The 24,360-nt window shown below is 43.2% G+C and overlaps 1 protein-coding gene across 36 annotated transcripts in view; it reads right to left on the reverse strand.

Annotated features, from left to right (window-relative positions):
- The window catches only part of clasp2 (cytoplasmic linker associated protein 2), a 380,510-nt gene extending 356,891 nt beyond the window's left edge, over positions 1-23,619 (reverse strand). For 25 of the 36 annotated variants that reach the window (XM_073033811.1, XM_073035577.1, XM_073035463.1 and 22 more), the window contains exons 1-2: positions 22,858-23,618; positions 12,111-12,189 (exon numbers count right to left, since the gene is read on the reverse strand). In XM_073033811.1, the coding sequence (XP_072889912.1) occupies positions 12,111-12,189; positions 22,858-23,058 (280 nt within the window). In that variant the 5' untranslated portion in view covers positions 23,059-23,618. Of the gene's footprint in view, positions 1-12,110; positions 12,190-22,857 lie in introns of all 36 variants that reach the window. The other 11 variants (XM_073035883.1, XM_073034575.1, XM_073035242.1 and 8 more) reach the window with 1 other exon arrangement.
- Between the last annotated feature and the right edge of the window lie 741 nt (positions 23,620-24,360).

The raw sequence follows: 24,360 nt of genomic DNA on the forward strand, positions 1-24,360 counted from the left end.
TTCATAAATCAAAGTATCTAATACAAGAGTTGGGATGTTGTACAAGATGTTGGTGAGGCCTAATTTGGAGTATTTTATGCAGTTCTGGTCACCTACATACAGGAAAGATTTCAATAGGATTGAAAGAGTACAGAGGAAATTTACAAGGATGTTGCTGGTATTTGTCGACCTGATTAAAGGGGAAAGGCTGAATAGATTAGGACCTTATTCCCTGCAGAATGAAGGGAATAAAGGTGCACAAAATTATCAGAAGTATAGATACGGTAAATACAAGCAGGCTTTTTCCACTGAGGTTGGGTGGGACTAGAAAGAAAGGTTATAAGTTTAGGTGACAGGTGAAATTTTTAAGAGGAACACGAGGAGGAATTTCTTCACTCAGAGGTTGGTGCAAGTGTGGATCGAGCTACCAACAGAAGTGATGCATGTGAGTTCAATTGCAATATTTAAGAGAAGTCTGGATAGGTCCATGGATTAAAGGGATATGCAGGACTTTGGTCTAGGTCCAGGTATACAAAAGGCAGAAAAATTGGTGCAAACTGGGTAGGCTGACAGTTCTGTGTTGTAGCACTCAACGACTCTGTAACCCTTAAGAAATCTAGTTACATCCAAGGATTTGTGCTCAGTGCCCACACCCTCAAGAAATGTGCCATTTAGTCATACTGACTCCCTTTGACCTCTTATGCATGCTCTGCCACCACAGCGATGACTGATTATTTATCAGAGCTTCACTTTGCTGATTTAAACTCACATCTTCGATTCCTTGAATATGTAAATGTCAGAGTAACACAACAAAGAAACAAACCATTGATCAAGTACCCATCAAGTGTACCTGTATATTATCCCATTAAGTAGCAGTTGAACCACAGCCCTTTATGCCCCAGGGTTTGAGTGCTTGAGCAGATGCTTCATAAATGTTGAAGAGTTCCTACCTCCACCACCTTGTCAGTCATTGTAGTCAAGGTGAAAATTTACACAAATCCCCTGTAATCCTCTTGGTCCTCATCCTTAACTTATGCCCCTTATGGTTTTTACACATTTTAGGTTATTCACTAAAATGTTATTTACTATCCACTCTATTTATCTCACTTTCCTGAAAGCATGTCAATTGCCAGAAAATACTGAAAAAGTGATCTTCCATGGCCCTTTTTGTTTGAGGACTCCAAAGATACAGAATCCAATAGGCAAACAAACTCCTTCCTCTCAGCCCAAGCTCTTATTCTGGCTTCTTTCCCCTTCATTTCCAGTCCTTCTGAAGGGTTTTGTCTCAAGATGCTAATTGTTTATTCCCCTCCATTGATGCTGCCTGACTTGCTGATTTCCTCCAGCATTTTGTGTGCTGTATTTCTTTTCTGTGCTGCTTGGCTAACCCTGTATTTTGACACTATCACCTCTGGTTCAAGATGCCTGTAGCTGGCAGAAATATCTTGTTAAGCCTTGTAAGAACTTCCCAATTTTCTTTGAGATCAACTCTCATCTGTTTAAGCTCAGGCCTTGTCTGCATGAATCTCTTCTCCCAAAAATAAAAACAATTGCCATCCCAGGAAACTATCTGGTGAACCTTCCTCTATTGCAAAGGTATCCTCACTTTGAAAGGAAGATCAGACCTTTATACAATATTAGTCTCAACTGGACATTAAACTCCACCACAAAAAGGTCCCAAACCCAGCTGCGAAGGGTGCATTATGAGAAAAATATTTGGGACATTTGCCTTCAAATATGCATGAATAATTAAGAGCAGGAATTTAGGGCTATTTGTATAAAACAATGGTTAAGTCATAACAAGAACACCACACTATTGGAATTATATAGTTGCACTGGACAAAACACCAAGGAAATTCAGTCGGGAGTTGTCTTGAATGGTATGTTTCAGTTATGAGGTAAGACTGAATCTGCTCCCAGGTCTTAGGTCTTATTTGCGGGGAGAAGGCAGGAGAATGCGATTGAGAGGGATAATAAATCAGCCGTGATGGAATGACAGAGCCGACTTAATGGGTCAACTGGCTTAATTCTGCTCCTACATTATGGAGGTTGGATAGAATGAGCAAAGGACCTGATAGAGGAATAGAAACAGGGTACATTGAAGGTAACACCTCCCCATCGCAGAAATATGGGGCACAAGTTCAGATTAAAGGGCAGTTCAAAGGATCTGAATAAGAACGTTTTTTTTTTTTAAAAACCTCAGACAACAGATGGATTACAAAGTGTGCTGCTAGAATGGGTGGTAGAGGCAGGTACTTTCACAATATTTTAGCTTTCTCAAACCACCATGGTGAATAGGCTATATACAATGTACAGATAAATATGATTGGCACAGACTTGGTCAACAGGACATCAGGGTGAAGGGCCTTTTTCTGGACTTCAAAAGCAATACAACTTTCAGAACTTTCCTTTGAGATCCCAGTTTATAATCCAAGTGTTCTATCCATGAGATTCTTTATAAGTTCTGAAAATCAGAACAAGCAACAGATTTAACGATGGGCCAAATAGCCTAATTCTTTTCCTATGTCTTTCAGTCTTATTTGGAAATTTAGATGTTTAGGGAGCAAGTCAGGCTTCGCAGTTTATGTCAAGCCCTGCCAGCCCATGCCTGATGAGGGACAAACAGGAAACTCTGGTTACAGGCCAAGATGTGAAAATTCTTTTTTCAGGTAACTGAAGCTGGAAACACAGGCTTGGGTTTCAAGCCAGAGTCAAAGCAGCAAGAAGTGGACTGGCCAAATTAATATTTAATGACAACTGATGCTCCAGAATTAATCAAACATTTTTCAGGAACATGCAGATCAGTGAACAGGATGGGAGCTCACAGAATATAGGGAAATAATTTGTTCAGTTTTTTGGCAGGTAAAAAGCAAATTACAGGTGGCCCCCACTTTTCAAACGTTCCGTTAACGACAACTCACTGTTACAAAAGACTTACATTAGTACCCATTTTCGATAACCAAAGAGGATTTTCGCTTTTACAAAAAAAGACGCTCGCTTTATAGGTGCGTTTACCCCAAGAAAGACTACAATGACCATGAAGCCTTGTACAGGCAGTTGTTTGCGCATGTGTGTACATGCATACGTATGTGTGTATGTGCCCATTTTTTTTTTCTCCAAATCAATTTTGGCTCACTGCCTTTCCAAGTTTGATAAGTGAAACTACACCGTACCTACAATATTTCTACTTTATATAGGGTGTAAATTTATCATATCATTCCTGCTTTTACTATACGTTTGTGTTATTTTAGGTTGTGTGTGTTATTTGCTTTGATTTGGTATGTTATTTGTTTGGGTCTGGGAACGCTCAAAAATTTTTACCATTTAAATTAATGGTAATTGCTTCTTCGCTTTACAACATTTCGGATTACAAACAGTTTCACAGGAACGCTCTACCTTCGGATTGCGGGGGAAACCTGTCCAGGAGTAAAACAGTTCTTCCTTGGACTGGCAGCTTGTAACCACTGGGGTACTGCAGAGATCAGTGTTTGAACCCCAACTACTTACAACCTTTATAGACTGTTCTGGAGGGACAAAACAGAAGAGCTTGTTGATGATGCAAAATAGAGTAGGAATGCAAGTCATGCTGAATAATCAAAAAATATAGAACAATACAGAACAAACATTGAACAATAACATAACTGATGGAGCAAGATGTAAAAAAAAAGGGGAGATTATCCACTTCGATAGAGGAAATAGAAACACTGATTTATTTTTAAGGCAGAAAGCAGGAAAATCTTAATGTTTCAAGAGACCGGATGACCTTGTAAGTCTTTTGAATGCTGACATGTGGCATTGTAGACAATTAGAAAAGCTGGCTGTTCCTGCAAAAAGACTGGTGTACAAGAATGACCACATCTCACTTTACAAACAGAAGGACCTTGGTGAGAACCACATTACGAGCTGGGTACAATTTTGACCTTATTACCTAAAATAGCTTGAGTGTGCAATGAAAATTCACTTGCAGTTCCTGGGGGAACAATCTGTCATGTGAAGAGAGACGGAGTAGACAGGCCTGTATTCCCTGGAGTTTAGAAGAATGAGATCTGACCTCCTTGAAACACACAAGATTTTTAGATGGGTCAACAGGGTAGATGAAGGATATTTCCATTTGATAAAGAATCTAGAATTGTTTGGGAGGTGGGGAGTATCATAATTTCAAAATAAACAGCAGACATTTAGGATTGAAAGGAAGAACAATCCCTCAAAGGAATGTGAATTGTTGGAATTCACGGCCTGTGGGCTATGATGGTTCATTATTAATTGTATTTACAAACAAACCAATAGAATTTCTGGGTATTAAAGGAACAATGGCACTGTCCACCTTCAATTACCATGATCTTGTTAAATGGCAGAGCAGACATGAGGACCCCAAAGGGCTACTCCTGTAACAAAGGTAAATAATATTGTCCCTGTTAGAACTGTTCGCTGCTATCCCAATAATAAGCCCTGGATCACTAGTCACATCAAAGGCCTCCTAAACCAGAAGAAGAGGGCCTTTAAAGATGGTGATCGGTTGGAGCTTAAAAGAGTTCAGAAGGAACTCAGAGTACAGATAAGGGGGGCAAAGGAGCAGTATAGGAGGAAGCTAGAACAAAAGCTGCAGAAAAAAAAGCATGAAGGAGGTGTGGGATGGGATGAAGATCATCACCGGATGCGGTGCAAAGCGGGGGGCGAACATAAGTGGAGATGTGGAGAAAGCGAACCAGCTGAACAACTTCTTCAACAGGTTCGACAGCTCAATCTCATCCTCACCGCAGAAATCCACACCAGGCTTACTTCCCTCACGGGAAAATAGCCACTCACAGGAGACCTTGCCCACGCCCAGGATTACGGCTGCACAGGTGGAAGGTCAACTGAGGAAGATCTGTACCAGCAAGGCGGCTGGACCGGATGGAGTTTCCCCACGATTAATGAGGGCCTGTGCGACTGAGCTGGGAGAACCACTACAGCGCATCTTCAACATGAGCCTGGAGCAGAGAAGAGTACCCAGACAGTGGAAAACATCCTGTATTGTCCCGGTACCGAAGAAACCACAACCAAAGGAGTTGAATGACTTCAGACCTGTTGCCTTGACGTCGCACGTGATGAAGACCATGGAGCGGCTGATAATACAGAATCTGAGGCCACAAACCAGGCACGCCCAGGATCCTCTTCAGTTTGCGTATAAGGAGAAGGTGGGAGTGGAGGATGCTATCACGTATTTGCTGCACAAATCACTCTCTCACCTAGATGGGGTCAGTTGTGCTGTGAGGATTACATTCCTTGACTTCTCTAGTGCCTTTAACACCATCCAGCCCAAGATCTTAAGGCACAAACTAACGGGAGATGGGAGTAGACTCTCACATGGTGGAATGGATAGTGGACTACTTGACAGATAGACCTCAATATGTGCGGTTGGGAGACTGTAGGTCTGACACGGTGGTCAGCAGCACAGGAGCGCCGCAGGGAACCGTACTCTCTCCGGTCCTGTTCACCCTGTACACATCAGACTTCCAATATAACTCGGAGTCCTGCCATGTGCAGAAGTTCGCTGATGACACGGCCATAGTGGGGTGTGTCAGGAATGGACAGGAGGAGGAGTATAGGAAACTGATACAGGACTTTGTGATATGGTGCAACTCAAACTACCTGCGTCTCAATATCACCAAGACCAAGGAGATGGTGGTGGACTTTACGAGATCTAGGCCTCATATGGAGCCAGTGATCATTAATGGAGAATGTGTGGAGCAGGTTAAGACCTACAAGTATCTGGGAGTACAGTTAGACGAGAAGCTAGACTGGACTGCCAACACAGATGCCTTGTGCAGGAAGGCACAGAGTCGACTGTACTTCCTTAGAAGGTTGGCGTCATTCAATGTCTGTAGTGAGATGCTGAAGATGTTCTATAGGTCAGTTGTGGAGAGCGCCCTCTTCTTTGTGGTGGCGTGTTGGGGAGGAAGCATTAAGAAGAGGGACGCCTCACGTCTTAATAAGCTGGTAAGGAAGACGGGCTCTGTCGTGGGCAAAGTACTGGAGAGTTTAACATCAGTAGCTGAGCGAGCTGAGCTGAGCTGAGCGAAGGGCGCTGAGTAGGCTACGGTCAATTATGGAAAACTCTGAACATCCTCTACATAGCACCATCCAGAGACAGAGAAGCAGTTTCAGCGACAGGTTACTATCGATGCAATGCTCCTCAGACAGGATGAAGAGGTCAATACTCCCCAATGCCATTAGGCTTTACAATTCAACCGCCAGGACTTAAGAACTTTTTAAAAGCTATTATTAATGCTTTTTGAGATAGTGATTTAGATGCATATCATATTTTTTTACTGAGTTAAGTATTGTATGTAATTAGTTTTGCTACAACAAGTGTATGGGACATTGGAAAAAAGTTGAATTTCCCCATGGGGATGAATAAAGTATCTATCTATCTAATCAAACATCTTTGCTGAAGTTGTTAGAATGCGTTTAGACACAGAGGCAGAGCTAAGTCAAGATGATGCTAAATGGCGACTCTTTGTCCTGCATCTTCTGAAACAGGTCTACTTCTATCTTTGATACATCTTATTTTCCTTTTCAAGATTCTTTTGAAGACCCTGACCTGGAGTTACACTCTGACTTCAGTTCTTTATGAGAATGGGATCTGCTCTCAGGGCCTCATGACCGGCCACTTTTTGATATCGCAAGGATGCGGCCTGGAAGGCCAGTGCACCTTCAGGGTTCTGGATTTTCGTGACTATGAGGCGTGCTGATTCTAGGCCGGTGCTCCTGACTGAAGTGTCGCAGGAGAACACAGAACATCATGTTAGCTACTGGCAATTGTGTGTCATAAATCAGTGAGTTGTTTGTTATATCTCGCCTCTTGCTGTGAAACAGGAACACCTCTTCTTCCTTGGGGAGGGGGGGGGGAGGGGGGGGAGTGAGGAGAAAAGAGAGAGCACGAGAGCGAGACTGAAACACGTCAAATGACCAGGTAAATGAGCAGATTTTGGGTACTGAAAGTCTGTTTCTTTATTGACACTTTGCTGCATGCTTGAGTGCTTGGTGGAGGGTGCTGATGCTTTTTTTCTGGTGGTGGGGGGGATCGTTGCCTTGCTTTTGCTTGTGTGTGGGAGGGGGAGCTGGGGGGGGCTTTGGGTTTTAACTTTTAACTGTCATTCATTCTTTGGGGCACTCCTCTGTTTTCATGGATATTTGCAACAAAAAAGATTTAAGATGTATATTGTATACGTTTCTCTGACATTAAATATACCTATTGAAACCTAGACTAGCAAATGATCAAAAGAATCCAGTATGGATTTAGACATGCACACAAATGCTAGAGGAACTCAGCAGGCCAGGCAGCATCTATGGAAAAGAGTAAACAATCGATGTTTCAGGCCTAGACCCTTCAGCAGGGATGAAGAAAAAAGATGAGGAGCCAGAGTCAGAAGGTGGGGTGAGGCAGGGAGGGAGAAAGACAAGGTGATGGCTGAAACTGGGAGGTGGGGAAGGGGTGAAGTAAAAAGTTGGGAAGTTAATTGATGAAAAAGTTACAAGACTGGAGAAGGGGGAATCTAATAGGAGAGGACAGAAGGCCATGGAAGAAAGATAAAGGGAGAGGAGCACCGGGGGAGATGATGAGCAGGCATGGAGATGAGCTGAGAGAGGGAAAGTGGTATGAGGAATAGAGAATGAAGGGCATTACCAGAAGGTTGAGAAGTCAATGTTTATGCCATCAGGTTGGAGGCCAAAATGTGCCTAAATCAGAAATATATATTGTAAGTGTATAAGTAACATAAATCAGGAATATATATTGAGCCATGTTATGGTTTAGCATATGGATAATTATCTCCAATATAATATCCAGTACAATGCACACACAGATACGACAACCTGAATAATTCAAATAGCAATAGAAGACAACAATACTGGAAGATTCATTACCCTTGGGTAAATTGATTTACAAATCATTAAGACTGCAATGCATGTTAACAGAGTCATAACAATAGACAATAGGTGCAGAAGTAGACCATTCGGCCCTTCGAGCCTGCACCGCCATTCTGAGATCATGGCTGATCATCTACTATCAATACCCTGTTCCTGCCTTGACCCCATATCCCTTGATTCCCCTATCCATAAGATACCTATCTGGCTCCTTCTTGAAAGCATCCAGAGAATTGGCCTCCACTGCCTTCCGAGGCAGTGCATTCCAGACCCCCACAACTCTCTGGGAGAAGAAGTTTTTCCTTAACTCTGTCCTAAATGACCTACCCCTTATTCTTAAACCATGCCCTCTGGTACTGGACTCTCTCAGCATCTGGAACATATTTCCTGCCTCTATCTTGTCCAATCCCTTAATAATCTTATATGTTGCAATCAGATTCCCTCTCAATCTCCTTAATTCCAGCGTGTACAAGCCCAGTCTCTCTAACCTCTCTGCGTAAGACAGTCCGGACATCCCAGGAATTAACCTTGTGAATCTACACTGCACTTCCTCTACAGCCAGGATGTCCTTCCTTAACCCTGGACCAAAACTGTACACAATACTCCAGGTGTGGTCTCACCAGGGCCCCGTACAAATGTAAAAGGATTTCCTTGCTCTTGTACTCATGTGCAAAGGCCATTTTGCACATGCTCATGACCATTGTTCTGTTGCAGTATCTCCTTGTGAGGAGGTAGTCATAGCACCCTGTACTGACTTGGCAAACTGGTCAACTTTTTCTGACAGTTTCATCTCTGTTGCGTTGAGGTGAGGTTTTGCAGTTTGTTTGGAGTGGTGGATTTTCTTCGGATGTAGTTTGATCTTGCAGCATACTACTGTGGTATGAGCGGTGATTAGTACAGAGTTGCCTTGATGGGACCTTGTAGTGCGACTTCGTTTGACAGTGGGGGGCGCGCGCGCGCGCGCGCGCACGCACGCACGCACGCACGCACGCACACACGCACACACTGTCCATTGTAATTTATTTTGCCAATTCCAAAGTGGCCAAGACAAGACCGTCAGGAATCCTTATCGGCTCCCACTCTGGCGTTGAAGTCACCAAGGAGAACGAGGTGCTCATCACTGGGAATATTCCTGACAATGGCTTCTAATTTGTCGTAGAACATGTCTTTTGCCTCAGAGGTGGAGTTCAAGGTAGGGGCATGCACACTGACAAGAGAAACTGGGCCATGAGTGGTGTGTAGGCAAAGAGTCATAAGTCATTCTGATCCATTTTCTGGTGGTTCTACCATTTTGCAAGAATTCCTAACGGCAAAAACCACTCTATGGTCACAGGGCTCGTTTTGGTTCTTTCCCTGCCAGAAAAGTGTAGTCCCTTTCCTTCAGTGTACCTGAATCCGCCAAACATGTTTCTTGTTGGGTACCTATATCTACCTTGAGCCTTAATAGCTCATTGTTAATGACCGCTGTTGTTCATGCATCTTTGATATCCTTGAGGATTTGGTCAAGTCCAGTCATCATTGTGCAGACATTCCAACATCCCAACTTGAGGGGTGTTGTCTTATTCGATTTGTTTTCTTTCTTGTCTGGTGCAGTAGTTACAGTCAGCTCTTTGAGGAATAATCCATTATCCCCACGCACCCAATGAGGAAGACTGACTGTGGCAGGACCGCACCTATTGGCTGGGGGTTGCACAGCTTGAGGCGGGCAATAGCAGTCCAGTGAAACACGTTGGTCTCTCCCACAGTCAGAAGCAACCCCTGGTGCCATGCTCTATGCCAATCAAGCATTATGACTTATAACTGGTAAATGCTGCTTCCCATGTTTGTTTGATGCTATAAAGCGAAGCTGGAGTGGCCTCTCCAGGACGCAAGCCAGTGCAGAGTTGATATGGAGATCCATCTGTTGCCCATGCAGTGGGACCCCCCCTCTCCATGCTGATGACAGGTCCAAAGGAACGATGAAAGTCATTAACAGTTTGGTGCCAGCAGCATCGCAGGAGTTGCCGTGCCGGTGCTGGGTACAGTGGTCAGCCGCCTTCAGGACTACGACTCCGGATTTTTCCCTCGGGGTTTACACCCAAAGCCTTTCCCGTGAGCGGGTATTGCTGCAAGGCAGCGGAGGCTTGAAATTGGAGTTTTCCCTCTCCTAGATGAGCTACTATCTGTGGTTAACGAGCCCCATCTACCCAGAGCAACTGGTTTTAAGGAGCCAGTGGCCCACCTTTGCCCCTTATCCTGTCAGTGAGCATAAGAACAGCCGGGCATAAGAACAATGCCACACATGAAGGCCAGGAGTTGGACTTGGTTGTCAGAGGCTGTTTGAGACGCACGCCATGAAGAGCATTTGTTTAGCAGTGGGAGCTCGACCCTGCTACCACCCTTCGGCTATGACTACCTTTGGAACCACACGTCAAGTAGCCTCTGACAAGCAAGTCCAGCTCCTGGCCTTCACCTGTAGCTTAGCTACTAAGCCCCTGCAGAACCGTTTCTACTAAAGGAGAAGGGGCAAAGGTGAGTTATTGGCGCCTGAAAACCAGTCGCTTCAGGCAGATGGGGCTGTCAGCGGTGTTTGGCAGCTTACCTTGGAAAAGGAAAACTCTGATCTCAAACATCAAATAAGAGAAAATTTGCAGATGCTGGAACCCTTCAGGCTGAGACCCTTCATCAGGACTGGAAAGGAAGAGAAGTCAGAGAATCAGAATCAGACTTTAATCGCCAAGTACCTATGCACATACAAGGAATTTACTTCCGGCAGATGTTGTCTCTCTGCTCATAACAATAATAATAATAAATATAAATGAAAATATAGATTATACATACAGGTAGTAATCCAAGTAATAGTTAGGCGACAGTTAACCGGCAGTTAACTGTTCAGCAAAGTGACCGCAGTAAGGAAAAAACTTCTTCAGTGCCTATTAGTCTTAGTCTGGAGGTATCTGAAGCGCCTACCATACGGAAGCAGATCAAAGAGTCCGTGCGCAGGATGGGAGGAGTCCTTTATGATGTTCCCCGCCCTCTTCTTCAACCTGGAAGAGTACAGGTCCACAATAGAGGGCAGGGAGGCTCCAATGATGCGCTCGGCAGTCCTCACTGTGCGCTGTAGTCTGGTTCTATCCTGCTTGGTGGCGGCTCCAAACCACACAATGATGAAGGTGCACAGGACAGACTCAATGACTGCAGTGTAGAACTGCAGCAGCAATTCCTGAGGCAGACCGTATTTCCTCAAGAGCCGCAGGAAATACATCCGCTGCTGGGCCTTCTTCAGGATGGAGCTGATGTTCTGCTCCCACTTCAGATCCTGAGAGATCCTGAGAGTAAGAGGTGTTTCATTCTCTCACCTTAACCTCCCTGTGGGGCTCCTCACCCTTCCCTTTCTTCCATAGTCTTTTGTCCTCTCCCATCAGATACCCCCTTCTCCAGCCTTTCACCAATCAACTTCCCAACTCTCCACCACCCCTCCCCGGTTTCACCTATCATGTGCCACCCTGTACTTTTTCCTCCTCTCCCCACACTTTCTTACTCTGACCTCTCTTCCTTTCCAGTCCTAAAGAAGTGTTTCAGCTCGAACAGCATCCATAGATGCTGCCTAACCTGCTGAATTCCTCCAGAATTTTGTGTGTTGCTTTGGATTTCCAACATCTGTAGATTCTCGTGCTTATGGATTTAGTCATATTATAACTTGAATCACTGATGTCTGAGCCACCGACATGGTCACTCAAAGAGCACTGATGCATCCCAAAAGGCATCTGGTAAGAATCTGTACAAAAGGCTGAACAAAATATCCACCCAAGATGGAAGAAATACTATTAATAGAAAGTGTTGCAGTTCATCCACTATCTTACAGACTGAATGCATTCCACCAGTGTTAAATTGAGAAAACCAAGACAAGTAACCCTATGCGAGCTCCAAATTCCCCTTCTGGGAAATCACAACTTGCAGAAATACTGTAATAAAAAAAACCCTGGAATTTCCAACTCAACAACACTTGAAGAAAATTGAAACAATTCCGCAATATCATTGCAATAACCTGAATCCAATCAATCACTTCAATGCAATTTATGATGGTCAATAAATACTACCTTGCTGGTACCAAAAATAGGAATTTAGAAGGGCCATAAAGGTGTGTAGCATAAAATTAACTTTCATCACTGAATTTTATCAATGACCAACTCATCCCAACAGACTTGAAAATATTAAATTCAAAATCAAGGAGATTCACTCACATGTTCCAAAATGGGGTTTAAAACGATCTTTCATGCGATTGACAAGTGCTCCTATAACATCTAGTCCAAGTAACGTTACCTGTAATAACAAAAAACTGTTCAACAACACAGTCATAGCTTTTGCTGTCCTTAATTAAGGATTTTTGATTATGTTTTACCTTTTGTTTCTTTTAGACAAATGAATAAATAAAAGCATTTTTATTTCATAGATGGTTTTACTCAAGTCAAAAAAAGTTATGTGAAATGGTTGTGAGCTCATGCTCTGTGCTCCATTTCACTCATCCACATTGTCACATTACAAAACAAAGATCTCAGTAAGATTTCAGTCAAAACTAATGGCTATTTCACACATAATTCCATTTTAAGTGACACACCATATTTGAGTGGTTTGTAAAGCAGACTAGATGGGCCAAATAGCCTAATTCTTCTCCTGAATTACGGTCTTTCACTCATGCTTGCTAGTCATAGTGAACTCAGTCACAAATTATTGTAAATTACCCATACACAAAAGTACTAATTCAATGCTTTTGAAAGAGATTTTAAGGTTAATGATGAAGGGCATCAGTGAGATTCATGAACCACTGAGGGGTGTGTTCCATCTCTCCTGTGCCAAGAACACATGAAAATGGGGAAAATTCTGTACCTCACTTCTGTCTAAAGAGGTGACCTTTTATTTTTAAATCATAACCCCGTTATAGATTCTTATTCAACAGGAACATTCTCTTGACATCCAACCAGTCAAGATCCTTAAGGATTATACATGATATATCTTGCAGCATCACAGCCCAGAACATCCTCTAATAGGATGAAGCACTGCCTCAAGGCAGCATTTACCATCAAGGATCCCCACCATCAGTATGGCTATGATCAGACAGGAGGTACAAACGGCTGAAGTTTCAAATGAACAGGTTTTTAAAAAACTACAATCAAGTTTTTGAACAGACCTGCATAACCCTAACCCTATGAAATATGAAATGATCAAAGTGCTCCTGAGCAATGGGCAACCTCTTGCACTTTTGTGCTTTTCTTTTTTTACACTCTTTTCCTCTCTTCATTTCTTGTATAATTTTTGTATATTCTCCGTGCTCTGGGCCTGGCCTATTTTCATTGTATCTAGATCTCACTGTACTTTGCTGATAACTAACTCAACTTGACTTGAAGTTCATTCTAAACTTCAGTACATACAAGCCAAGCCTCGCTAACCTTTCTTCATAAGGCAACAAGTGTATTTCAGGTGCCAATCAAGTAAACTTTCTTTCAACTGCAATCAGCTGAAGCAATAAGGAAACAAACTGGTACAAGTATTGTGCATATTTGTTGTTCCTCTCTGCACCTTGTGGCGTATCGGGCGGCAACCTTTGCCATTTCCTTAGCACTTGTCTGTTGTTAAGACAGTGGTCCCCAACCACCGGGCCGCAAACCATATGCTACCGGGCCACGGGGAAACAATATGATTTGGCGATATGAAATTATATGAGTCAGCTGCACCTTTCCTCATTTCCTGTCACACCCACTGTTGAACTTGAACACACGCGAGGTCATTACCCACACAAGGTCATCAGTCGCCTAACTGCAGTGATACCCTAGTGTAAGGGATCACTGGTTGGCCTCGGGTAACCGACCGCCACACGTGGCCGGCAAGAAGTGCCGTTGCTACTAGCCTGGAGCACGTACAGATGGGCACTGCCTCTAAACCCGTTTACCACACCGAATATTCGTGGGGAACCCAGTGCTAAAATATTCACAGACGACCTAATTCAGGCTCAGGGTTTCTAAGTAGCAGAGCAGCTACCTTGCTGCGATCTACCGAAAGTCATCCCTCAAGCCAAACTTTTGTCGGCCGATTGATCCTACCTACCTACAAGGGGGACAGGCGCGCACCCTGCCGCACTCCTCGCTCAGTTGGTCGCTCTCTCCGGATTGCGACCGCTACAGCACTGGTACGGGGACTTCCGGCCCTTACCTCTCACTGGTGTGTTGCAATGATTTTCTATGTTCATACGAGGAAAATATGCACTGTGTGTTTAATATCCAAATGTTACGTAAAATGTTATGATGCTATTGACTTATACGTGAGTTATAACTGACTTATCACTATATTCATGCGAGGAAAATATGCACTATGTTTAATATTAAATTTGTTAGATAAACCCTTTTAGAAACAAAATTGAGTGTATTAGCCACTAATAAGTGACTTATAGTTGACTTATCACCTAAATTCCAGTCGTGATTAACACCCCCCCCCCCCCAACACTCCCCACCCCGTCAGCCGGTCCGCAGAAATATTGTTATTAAACCGGTCCGCAGTGCAAAAAAGGTTGATGACCCCTTTTTTAAGAGCCCAAGTTGCTAGCTTGATGCTCAACCCAGCAAGGATGGGAAGCATACAAGGAGCTGGCAGGATTCAACCCGGAACCACTTGCCTCCAAGTCTGGTGCAGATGTCACTACACCACCAGCCAGCCAAGTATTGTGCATAGAACATTACAGCAAGACACAGGCCCTATGACCCATGATGTTATGCCAACATTTAACCTACTCCCAAGATCAATCTAACCCATCTCTTCTACATAGCCCTCAATGGATCTATCATCCTTGTGCCCAAGATTTTCTTTAAACATCCAATGTATCTACCTCTCCCACCATCCCTGGTAGGAAATTCAATGTACACACCACTGTGTGTAAAGAATTTACTTGACATACCCCCGTTCTTTCCTTCAAGCACCTCAAAATTACATGCCCTAATAAGCACACTGCCTTGTAGTTATGGAGATTGTGGAGATGTTGACAATTTGAACTGACTGAGGTCAGAAAGTGAAGAAACTGAAGATCCAATTCTTCAAGGAGGTATTGAAGCTTATTGATCAGTTTTGAGGGAATGATAATATTGAATAAAGAGCATCCTGATGTGTGCACCTTTGCTGTCCATGTGCTCCAGGGTTGAGTGAAGAGTCAAATGAAATGGCCAGGGATATAGATGACAAGAATTTAGAGGGACATATGCTGGGAAACAGGATTAGATTGATTATGCATCAAGTTGGAACGGTCAAGTACAAACAGAAAGATCTTTTTCTCTGCTGAACAAGAGTATTAAGACACTAATACTTTTAAGACATGGTATCAATACTTAAGTCATTTCCAGCAAGAATTCCTCAGTCTTGCATTTCATTCTCTGTGTAATGGAGGAAAACATTTTTGCCTTTTTAATCAATTATAGTGGCACTCTAAATTGTACATGGACACCATCATTTAGTAGTGTAGTGCTGTCATCAATGCAGAATGTGCATCTAACTATTATTTACTGCCATGTCAGACAAGGTTGGAGCCATGGGAGTTGGTTACAAAATCAGCCTGAGAGCACCGAATGATGGTCAAGGGTTGTTGTTGTGATTTGAAGCTTGTGATTAGTGTTAGGACCCTTACTGTGTGTAAGATACATTGCAGTGAATACAAATGTCAGAACTATAATTAGCAAGTTCACAGACGATTCATGAAAAACAGGTATTGGTGATACTGACCAGGAGCATTGTAGGCTGCAATAAATAGCAGTGCAATGAAAGATAGATTATACTCCCGATAAATGGGAGCAACAAGTTTTCAAATGTCTAAAAATGTGACCTACACCTTAAATGGATGGGTCCCAAGAAGTTCAGAGAAAAAGGTCCTTGTGCAAAACTGCAGACCTCTGAAGGTGGCAACACTATCAGACTGGTGGCAACACATACAGAATACTTGGTGAACTTGTAGTATTCATTGCCACTGATGTCTGTGGAATCCAAGTCACTGGGTATATTTAAAGTGGAGGTTCATAGGTTCATGATCAAAAAGGTAATAGAAAGAAGGCAGGAGAATGGGGTTGAGAGAGATAATAAATCAGTCATGATTTGAGCAAAATTCTGCTCCTACAATATGCTCTAAGGCAGGGGTGTCAAACTCATTTTAGGTCACGGGCCAGATTGAGCAAAATGCAGCTTCATGCGGGCCGGATCAGTCGGACGCGTGCGAACGCAGCTTTCGTTGCCTCCGTTTTTTCAGCCTGCTCTCATGTGTCTCAGTCTCTGCTATAACTACAAAGTGTTTCACTTTACAAATTCCGTTTCTTATGAAGAAGACTGCCGAATAAACACTAAAAACCCTGAAAACCTGGTACCTGAATAAACTCAGCATTAGCCATATCATACGCCATAGGCGCTTCGATTACTGGGGCCAGCTTTAATAGTAATTAGATATTACCTCGCGGGCCTTGAGTTTGACATATATGGTCTAAGGTCTTTATTAGCTTGGACACTTAACACAAGTGAAGAGATATACATTATAATACAACTTCAAAACATTTTAAAAAGTGCTGCAGTAACTCAGTGGGTCAAGAAACATCTGCGGAGGCATAACAACTAAAAACAGTCAATGTTTCTGGTCAAGGCTCTGATATCAACTTTCCCTTTCCCTCCGCAGATACTGTTTGACCTTAATTTCTTCAGCAGTTTGTAGATGCTGGAATGATAACAATAATCCTTGTGTCTCCATATGCAAAGCTTTGGTTACAACACAGCTACAGCACAGGACCTATATCCCTGCGCATGTATTACTTAAATGTATTTAATGTACTGGCCTCAATCACTTCTTCTGGTAACTCTACGAAAGAGTTCCATCATCCAGACCATGCCTCCTTTCACTACTACCATAGGGCAGGAGATACAGAAGCCTTGGGTCCCACACCACCAGGTTCAGAAACAGTTATTACCCTTCAACTGCCAGGCTCCTGAAGCAAATTGGATCACCTCATTCATTGCAACTCTGAACTGATTATGACCTACAGATTAATCTCCAAAAGGCTCTTAAATCATGCTCAGTATTATTTTTATTTGTACAGTAGTTTTTCTTTTGCATACAAGTGCTTCTCAGTCTTTGCTGATGTACAGGTTTTCGCAACACTCCATTGCAATTCTTTTTTCAAGAAATCGCAAGGTAGTATATATAAACACACAAAATGCTGGAGGAACTCAGCAGGTCAGGCAGCATCTATGGAAATGAATAAACAGTCAACATTTCAGGCTGAGACTCTTCGTCAGGACCTGTTTCCAGCATCTTCAAAATTTCTTGTGTTTATGGTACCATATATGTACTTTGACAACACATTTATTTTGAACTTTACAACAGAAAATTAACCTATGGACTCATGTCTGAATATAGAGGAAACCAGAACATCTAGAGCAAGGATTTCCAACCAGGGGATCATGAACTCTTTGCTTAATAGTATTGGTTGATGGCTTTAAAAAAAGGGTGGGAACTCCTAATCTAGAAGAGGAAGTGCACAGGAAAAACATGGAAGCTCCACATACAGCTTCAGGGTCAGGAATGAACCCACATCACTGGCACAAACTGCTACCCAAATTTTGTCCAGCTCATTCCTTATAACACATCTGCCATTGGCCAGGCCTGGCCCTACAGACTACCATTCCCTCACTTCACTTCTAACTATATATGGTTACAGATTCTGCAACCCACTTGGGTCACAGGGGCACTGTACAGATTAACACTGCACCAGATGCCTCCATCTCTCATGGTTGTGGGTTGTGGTAAAGCTCTCTCCAACCCACTCTGCAAATGAATTATAGGAACGCACAATCCCAGCTCTTGCTTCACTCCCCTCACTCCTTGTCTCGTACAACTTTCTCATTGGTTTCATCTGACACTTACACCAGACTCACTTAACCTAATCCAAAAACAAACTATTCTGTTTTATTAGCAGAAAATGTAACCAAACTAACACAATGGGTTACACAGCAGGTCACATTGGTTCGATGTGAAGGGGTGTGGTATTGTTGTAATGTATTCAAGTGAGAGACTGAACTTGGAAGGCATAAAAATACATGATCTGCAAACAAAACAAACTTGATAAACAAGAATTTACTACACACCTTCTTCATTAGTCCAAGGCACACACCAACCAACTTCTGCAACAGAAGCAAAGGTTGAGTACTGGCAAATTAACTCGATTACAGGAGAGAGCTTTTTGGAAATAAGATGAAGATTTGCAGTGAGGAAGACCTGGAAGGTAGGCATAATTGTATTGCTTGTCAAATAGTGTGAGAACAACAGAGTCTCAACTTGGATAGACAAAATGATGATTGTGGACTTGAGGGTACAGGTCAACCACTCTCCATTGCACATCAATGGAGAGAGTAAAGAACACCAAGTTCCTTGGTGTGCACAGAATGGATGATCTGACCAGGATCCACAACATCTCCTCACTAGTCAAGAAGGCACAGCAGCATCTACACTTTCTGAGGAGATGAAGGCATGCAAGGTTCCACTGTAATAACTTTTGACAGGAGCATCATCAAGAATATCCCGTCTGGCTGCATCATTGTGTGGTACGGATGCTGCAAGAGATCAAACCACAAGGCCCTACAGAGGACAGTAAAAACCATTGAGGGGATCACCAGTGTCTCCCTCCCCCTTATTTGTGGCATTTATCAAGAGCTTTGCAGATGAAAGGCCCAAAGCACCAGGGCTAGGACTGGCAGACTGGGAATGCTCTAATTTGCTTAGTATTCAATTTAAATACATAACTTATTACTCAGTTAAACACTAATCTTTTTATACCTTTTTAACTATTTCCAAGAAACTTCAGCTAATTAAGCATCTGTCCCAATTGGGCCAAAATGTTCTGGTCCCAATTAACTAGAATCCAATGTATTTTGGTTGATGTTCTCTGTGTGATGTGTTCTGGGTGTACCATGCTCCCGTGCAAATTTGTTTCAGTTAGTTGTATACATGTACAGTCAGATGAGAATAAATTTAAACTTTAATTAACCTTAGTTTAGACAATAATGGATCAGTTGATTAGAATAACATGAATGCAATATAGCAAAGAACTGCAACAAATTTCTGGAGGTCAGCTAAATTGATGAATATTGAATATAATCTCTGAATTGACCAAATTAAGGAAGGGGTGTGCGTATATGTATATATACACATACACACTTCAAATGTCAAAACCCAACTCAGGATCTGGGATCCACTGCTCCCATTGTTCTTCAGGGATTTGTCACACAATGAAAGTCCCATTTAACTCTAATCATCTCCATGGTCTCTTTTACAACAGAGTATAATGGATTCCAGTCAAATGGGACTCATCAGGAGCAGTACATTTTGCCTCAATTAAGCCGGTTTCATGAAAATAGTTTTAAAAATATTAAAGGCAAACTACCATTTATCTGAGTAACAAATTACGTATTTACATCAACTACAGATCAAATTAGAACACTACCGATACCTCAACAGTACTATAAAACTATTTCCCCACAGTTATCAACAGAGGAATTCATCCAGTGTACACTGGGTGCTCTTTTAATTGACCTTAATGAACAAAATCGGCACAGACACCTAAGTGCAGATAACGGACTGCCTTCATACAATCCTTTCGACGATTGGATCCTCCAAACACTCATGTAGCATTCAAGATAATTGTCAATACCTTCAAATTTTTCATAATTCCTAACTTGAAGTAGAGAAAACCTTTTATTTTCACTGTCAGTCTTTTTGAGCATCTCAGAGCCTGACTGCCTGAAACTGCAGTGAGCAGTGCAGTTCCAAATTGTCTTACTGCTTACTTCTCACCAACTATCAGTGACAAAAAACACTGCTGTTTGAACACAAACACATGCAACTCAAGCTATTTAAAAACTGTTTACTCAAAGCATGGTGTAGTATCTAATGGCCACATTAGTGCATGTGACTGACACTAATTGAAACTTCAGCAACATCTCCTGTACCAAATAAATGAAGGGAATCCCAGCCACTACCTTGATTAGCTTTTGTTCTTTAAGAGTTGTCCCCAATAAACAGCTGCCTCCAATTAACCAGAACCCACTGTACTTAAAACCCATATTGCAACTGTAAAAGAAACTGATCACTGGGAGATCAGCCAAAAAGGACGATAACAAAGGTTGCTGTTGGTCCAATCAGATATCTCTTTTCTGCAAAATGACCCCAATTATGATACCTAGACCCTCAGATGCTCTCTTCCCAAATAAGGGAGGCAAGTTTGTAATTTAGCCCAGAACTAATACACTGCCGCATTTTAGTAGCAGCTTTGATCTTGTCTCCTTCAGGGACCTTTTGCTTTTTCCAACTGTCAAATGGCCTTCTCAATCTTATGATAGGTTGTGGCAGAAACACATGTTACACTATAATATGGAGTTATGGTCACTCAAGCAAACACTATAAGACAAAGGAGCAGAATTAGGCCATACAGCTCATCGAGTCTGCTTCGCCATTCCATCATGGCTGATTTATTATCCCCCTCAACTCCATTCTCTTGTCTCTTCCCTGTAAACTTAGACACCTTCACTGATCAAGAACCTATCAACCTCTGCTTTGCATATACTCAATGTCTTGGCCTTCACAGCCATCTGTGGCAATGATTTCCATATATTAACCAGCCACTGTCTAAATAAATTCCTCCTCATTGCTACTTTAAAGGGACATCCTTCTATTCTGAAGGTGTACCTCATTCAAAAAAGACATTTAAAGTGGCCTTTAAAATGGTCTACCTTTCCTTCTTTTCTTGGGAAATTTTCCATTTGTGGATCTTTGTCCTTAACCAATTGACGAATGCATGCTGTACATATTGTCCAGTATTTTAAAATCCCCCCCTCTCCATTAACCCATATTTCTTGATCACTTTCAATTATTATACACATGGTATCCCTATTGATTTGTGGTGTTGAGTTATTTTGTTCAGGAAATCTCATCATTCCACTGATAACAAGGTTGACATTAAGAATACTGTCAAGCCACAGGTTACTAACATCTCTGGTTACTCTAGTACAGGATTCCCAACTTGGGCTCCACAAACTCCTCGGTTAATGTTTGGGGTTCATCGCATTAAAAAAGTTGGGAATCCCTGCTAATAGCAATCCATTGTTATTCCTCAATGCACCTTGTGGTGCTTTGGGCCACCTTGCCATTTCCTTAGCATTTTTGACTTTTTTTTTTAAAAAGAGGCCGAGTTGCTAGCTGGACACTTAACCAAGTATGCATGGTTAAGCATGCAAGGAGTGATGCCACCACACCACTGGCCGGCTACAGCAATCCATGTTGTAGTATGAAACATACTATATAACAATCTCCAAAACTGCAAACCTTGTCAACGAGATTTTTGTTAGCATTACAATAAACATTGTATCAAGGAAACAATTTGAAGAACTAGTGTTTTAAAATATTTAACATTTCTACTGTAATGTTTACAATAATTCCAAAATTACATTTGGCAACAATCAAACACAAGCAGTGACTTTCTGTTAGCCTTAAAATAGAGTTCCAAGGAAAGCAGTCTAGGCTTCAACAGACTCAGCTGGATTTTGCATCTTAAGTTTAGCTGGTCACTTTGCTCTATATTTGGGCTCCAGGGTATCACTTTTCATCAACAGTCTATACACAGCATTAAGATTTATCTTGAAAACTTTTCACCACAGCATTGAGTAGCCACCATCCAGGCCATGTTCTCTTATTGCTGCTGCCACCAGGAAGGAGGTACAGAAGCCTCAACTTCCACACTACCAGGTTCAGGAACAGTTATTACCCTTCAACTATCAAATTCTGAGGGGTTAAATTTCACTCACCTCAACACTGAACTGATTGCATCCTCTATGGCCTAACTCTAAAAGGATACAACGTGTTCTCGATATTTATTATTATTAATTTCTTTTTTATTTGCACAGATTGTTGTTCTTTGTGCATTGGTTGGTTGTCATCTTTGCCATATGCAGTTTTTCACTGATTCCGTTTCTTTGTATTTACTATGAATGCCCACAATAAAATGATTCTAAGGGTTGAATATGAAGTTTGATAATAAATTTACTTTGAACGCAAGTTCACTGAACCTGGGAAAACATTTTATACACAGATTGCAAGTTTGTTCTTTTAGTTGCGCTAACGGTGGAACTAAAATTACGACCTCACCCTGTTGCAGCGTTAATGCAGTATTTGGTGGCACAACTTGGCTATACTCATCACAAGATACTCCAACGACTGCACAGCAGGGACACATGCTCTAGTAGGCTCCTCTATCGTTTTTCCCCCAACACAATGTAATATACCAGGAATTCAAAAGTTGAAAACTCGATAACCCAAAAATGTGACATTTCAAATTCAGAACGCCACCCAGCCTGCCTGCAAACAGAATAACCCGACTTAACCTACCTCATAAAACGAGGTCTTTGAACATAATAGTGTTAATAAATCCCGAACTATTAAACTATCTATAGATATGTGCCCACCTTTTAATCAATCCAACCCTTCCCTCCCACGTAACTCTCCTTTTTATCGTCTATTTTCCTATCCAAGTCTTTAAACATGTCCCGAAAGTATCTGCCTCCAACACCACCCCTGGAAGTACGGTCCAGGAACCTATCTCTCACATCACCACCCCCCCCCCTTCGCTCTAATCTCTTTAAAGTTATGCCCCTCGTATTCATGCTCTCAATGTCCCTGCCTCATTTATGCATCCTCCCGAACCGCTTCCGCAAATCTCCGCCTCTCACTCTCGCACGCTGATGAAATGTACTGTACTGCTGCGGGCAATTATTCCCGCTAACACAACTCCCAGAAGAGTTTACACCCAGCGCCACGCAAAACACAATCCTTCTGCAGAATATGGGGTCAAAAAGAGGGGAATGGGTCAATCTCCAGACGGGATATTGCCTCGGCAACTTGCCCAGGGTTTCTTCATCACTTCTTACCTTGAAGTTGCTGGAGTTCAGCCATACCGTTAGCTCGTCAATGACGCTGTCCAGCTTTCGTTTGTGATCGTGATCCACCTCGCCGGACCTCCTTGGGTCGTTCAGGTAATCGATCAGTTCCTGGCCGACCTGCAGCCGCCGACTGACGTCCTTCTGCGCCACCAGCTCCAAGAAATAGTCCAGGCCGCACTCGGACTCCATTGGGCCTCCGGAGATGAGGGGAGGGGGGGGGGATGCTAAAACAGGCCAGTCAGGGCAGTAGGGGCTAAAATAGTCCGGCCAGGGCTCTAGGGGCTGAAACAGGCCAGCCGGAGCAAAAGAGGCAGGGGCTAAATCAGGATGGGGCACGGGGGAGTCTAAAACAGGCCGGGGTAAGGGGCAAGGGGAGTCTAAAACAGACCGGGGTAAGGGGCGCCGGGGGAAGGGGGAGTCTAAAACAGGCCGGAGCTACTTCGCAAGTTGCACCGCCCGATCCCACTCCCAACACTTTTCCCAGAGAAGGGCCGCCGGGCTTGCGTAGCCCTTCCCCGCCGGTCAGACGGCGAGCCCCCGGGGAAGGGGGGGGGTGTGTGTGGGAGCGGAACCCAGACGAGACTTTCCACACTCCGTCTGGTTCCCTTTAAGCGAAGCAGTAACAACCTCCTCCCCTTCGGCTCCGTAATCCGCCCCGAGAACTAATTATAAATGAAGCAAAGAGATCGCGTCGGTGACAAGCCGCCCGCCCCGCACGTCCGTCCCTCCCTTTCCCCGCCGCCGCCGCCAGCCAGCGAGGCGACCACAGACCGGTCCCGGCGCATGCGCAGTCGCCACGGCGCGCGCTCCCGGCGGCGCCCCCTTTGAAAGTTAACGGAGGGCTCGCGAGCGCAGAGCTGCCTCTGACGATAAAAATAAAGGAGATCAGCAGCGGTACTTTAATCCACCGGCATTCGCACCATGTTCATCTAGAACCAGCCATCAGAAAGCAAATTATTTTTAAAAGTCCTGCAGGGGTGTTGCTCGCTGACCGTTGTCCTGTTAGATATCTCGCGAGAGATTTACGGCCATGGAAACGGTATCCAGGAAACTCGTTGGGAGCAAGGTCGCCTGCTCTGGCGGTAACTCGGAATCAAGTTGATTATCATTTACTTATATGGCGTGAAATCCGTTGTTTTTCGGCAGCAACATAGTGCAAAGGCTTAGGAAAGCTAGCCATTGACTTCATGAAGAGTTTTGTGGAGAGGGGACGAGGGGTGGAATGGACATGGTGGGCCGAAGGGTCCGTCTCTGCCTTCCCGCTGTAACTGGATCCTTGAGTTCCAAAACAGCAATAAGGATAGGCAGAAACACGATTCGTCACGATTATCCTCCACATCGGTGCCCACAAACTGCATCCTTCATCCCCTGCTTTACTCTATATACTGTACTCACGACTGTTCTAACCCTCTGCAAGTTTGCAGATGACGCCATCATAGTAAGCCAAATCTCAAATAAAGATGAGTCAGAGTAGAGGAAGTTCGGAAAGCC

The sequence above is a fragment of the Hemitrygon akajei genome, chromosome 1 (genome assembly GCF_048418815.1).
Source record: "Hemitrygon akajei chromosome 1, sHemAka1.3, whole genome shotgun sequence".
Classification (NCBI taxonomy): Eukaryota; Metazoa; Chordata; class Chondrichthyes; order Myliobatiformes; family Dasyatidae; genus Hemitrygon; species Hemitrygon akajei.